The sequence below is a fragment of the Amblyomma maculatum genome, chromosome 2 (genome assembly GCF_055883805.1).
Source record: "Amblyomma maculatum isolate TAMU_Amacu chromosome 2, ASM5588380v1, whole genome shotgun sequence".
Lineage (NCBI taxonomy): Eukaryota > Metazoa > Arthropoda > Arachnida > Ixodida > Ixodidae > Amblyomma > Amblyomma maculatum.
The window spans coordinates 110,317,068-110,319,920 of record NC_139345.1 but is presented as its reverse complement, the minus strand read 5'-3'; the positions used below and the strand labels follow the sequence as shown (position 1 = coordinate 110,319,920).

Genomic DNA, 2,853 nt, shown 5'->3' with positions numbered 1-2,853 from the left:
ATGTGTAATTGTGGACGCTCCTATAACATGTATAGGCATGTGCCGGTCTATCTAACCAATGTCGACTGAAGAAAGCTTTTCATAAAAATATAAACTAGCGCTGAACACGAGACGAAATATAGAAGACTGAACACAACGTGCTGACACGAAGACGGTTGCAAACAAAGAAGGGTTTTGAACAACACAATGAAGGAAAGGGCCCAAAAAATAGAAATTAACGGACTCAAAGCGGAAGCTTGGACAAGTTGGCGCATAATTCAGCGCACAACACCGCACGAATGCCGTCTACCTTTCTTCCTGTGTTCTGCTCTAGTCCACCCTTCTTTGGAATGTTCTACGCACTTGGCATTTATTTTTCACGTGACCAAGATGTAGATGTCTGCAGCGAGTGATCCAGCATATAGAGAAGTATATAGCCTCTGCACAATTGCAATGATCACATTGCACGTTGCAGAAATTCTGTGCATCAAAATATTGATCCTAAAGGAATGCCATCTGCACGTTGTTAGTGTCTGTGCGTCGCTACCGCCAACAATATCCTTAATGTGGTATTTCACCTAGTACCGTCCACAGAAACCGTAAGTATTTGGCACTACTGAAGATGCCTGAAAAATGAACATGTTTTACTATTAGCCGCGTCTTTGTACATACCGCAAACGGTGCTACAGAACACACATCGATCTTCTCCCGCAAAGGCCTTTAAAAGGCATCTTTCAGACTGCCGTAGGCGCCCAGTGATAACGACATACCAGAACTCTGCTATACCATACCTTCGCAGCAAGATCAGAGGTGCAACTTCCAACCAAGCATTGAAAAAATTACCAGACACTTTGGTGACTAAAGCGGTGATAAGCGAAAGCCTCAGTTCCTCATTCTGATACGCATTTGTCGAGAATGTAGCTGTGAATGATGCTTCAAGTAAAGAGGTTGACTACTGTTTCACATTCTTCCCTTTCTTTACGGCATGGTACATGTATACGCGGAGAAGTGTGACAGATACTGCACCTTTTCTATCCTGTAAATCAATTTCAAACGCTGCTAATGCCTGCTGTACCAAAGCCTCCTAGACATCTGGGTCTGCTTCTGTTTTCTACGTGGTGCGGCGTTCGAGGAAGCGGCAAATGAAATGATGCGCAGATGTTTGGATCGGACGCCCGGTGGTTGGTGGTGGTAAGAACATTTATTGGCTATACAAGGGCCAGGAGGTATGTTTGGATCAGCCCATAACTGACCGGTACTTACAAGCACTAATTTGAGTATCGTAGTTTGGGACCCCAGTGGCGGTTGCCGCCGCCTGGGCGCGCCCGACTAAGGCTTGTTTTGCCTGTAAGTCGTGGAAGCCGAGTAGGATCACCTCCCAGTCCTCCCTGATTGGGTTGGGGATGGGGGCAATGGACGGTTTTGGACACCGCTAAGTTATCTTTGTATATACAGGAATCGCCTTGTGACTTCATGACCTGTCGTGACGTCACATCGCGCGCCCCTTGTCGAACACAACCAGCATTTCATTGAACGCATTAAAGTTAACTGGCGTTCTCTAATTCGTCTACAGGAAACGGAAGGCGCAGTAGCTGTCACTCACGGAATCTCGCAATAATTCTCACTGTAGACGAGGGGAATTATGAAGAGCGCTTCACGATCCGGGGAAAGAAGAAGCCGTTCTGGGCGGCTGTGCCTGAAAATGTTCCTTGCTGGAAACAGCGCATCAGCCATTGGTCGAGGTCTTTCTACTTGTCAGCATACTGCAGACACGCACAATGTTGTCCTTACGGGCCTGCCCATCGTTAATGTTGTCCTTATTACCGTTTTCCTGCATGCCGACCTTACGGGTCGCCCGTACCGAGCACCTGACTTTGGAGACGCACCCGCACAGACTTTGGACCTCTGGGAAATTTTGTGCATTGGTCAATACCAAATGAGCCAGGTGTGGATGGTTACCTGCGAGAGCGAGAGTAGTTCTTCAAAACAGAAGCTAGTTAACAAAGCAGGGTTTCTTGTGAAAGGACTTAGGCACATAGTGTTCGACTCGGATACAAAGAATGTCAAGATTAAGCTCCTTTGGCTTCCCCGCTTAATGGAACACCGGAGGATAGTGGAAGCTTCAGAGCCTTATGGAACGAGTCAATCTGCGGAGCGTGAAAAGTGGCGGTGCCCAGGGATGGAGCATGTGGAAATGGCGAACCGGGAAATCTCCCTCACGCACAAGGACGGAGCGTCCGCAAGCATGATTCCTCATACTCTTAATGTGTATGGGGTGCAGGCATTACTTCTTATCCCAGAGAGACCTCCACTCTGTCTTCGATGCAGCCGGGTCGGACATGTACGGCGCCAGTGCCGGACGCCTCAATGCACCCAGTGCCTGCGCATTGGCCATACTCTTGAGAATTGTGTCTTTAGTTATGCTGATAGGCTGCGTCAAGGCCAGTGATCATGAGAAGATGACGTGGCGTCAGAGCATAACATGGATGTTTCTGAGGTTGTCGATGTGACCGGTGAGCTCAGTCGTGAACCCCAAATCGATGGGGACCAGAAGTCTTCTGCACCTCATATCAACACGGAAGAATCTGCAGTGACTGACCATTAAGAATCAGCGTCTCCAGAGCCAAAACCGCCGGACCCAGGCCCGCCTGTGAGTATCACTCAGAATGCTGTGCTTGCAGCACATAAAGCAACTGTCACTGAAGGATGTCTAGATATGCCCCCTGTGGAGCCAGTGGAGAAGATACTGCCAGTGGATGCTCGCCTATCTTCCTTCGTCATTGGAGGGTAACAGTGAGCCGTGTGTGGTGCCGATCTCTGGCGCGTTCGGTTCTGTGTCGACTGTCAGTGTGGCAGCGAGTGATGTGCTCCATT

At 48.8% G+C, this 2,853-nt stretch overlaps 1 protein-coding gene across 1 annotated transcript; it reads left to right on the top strand.

Moving 5' to 3' along the window:
• Window positions 1-1,681: 1,681 nt before the first annotated feature.
• On the top strand, window positions 1,682-2,584 carry LOC146199549 (uncharacterized). The gene is given in 1 exon segment (XM_084592144.1): window positions 1,682-2,584. A coding segment is annotated over 1 exon segment (903 nt).
• Window positions 2,585-2,853: the final 269 nt, after the last annotated feature.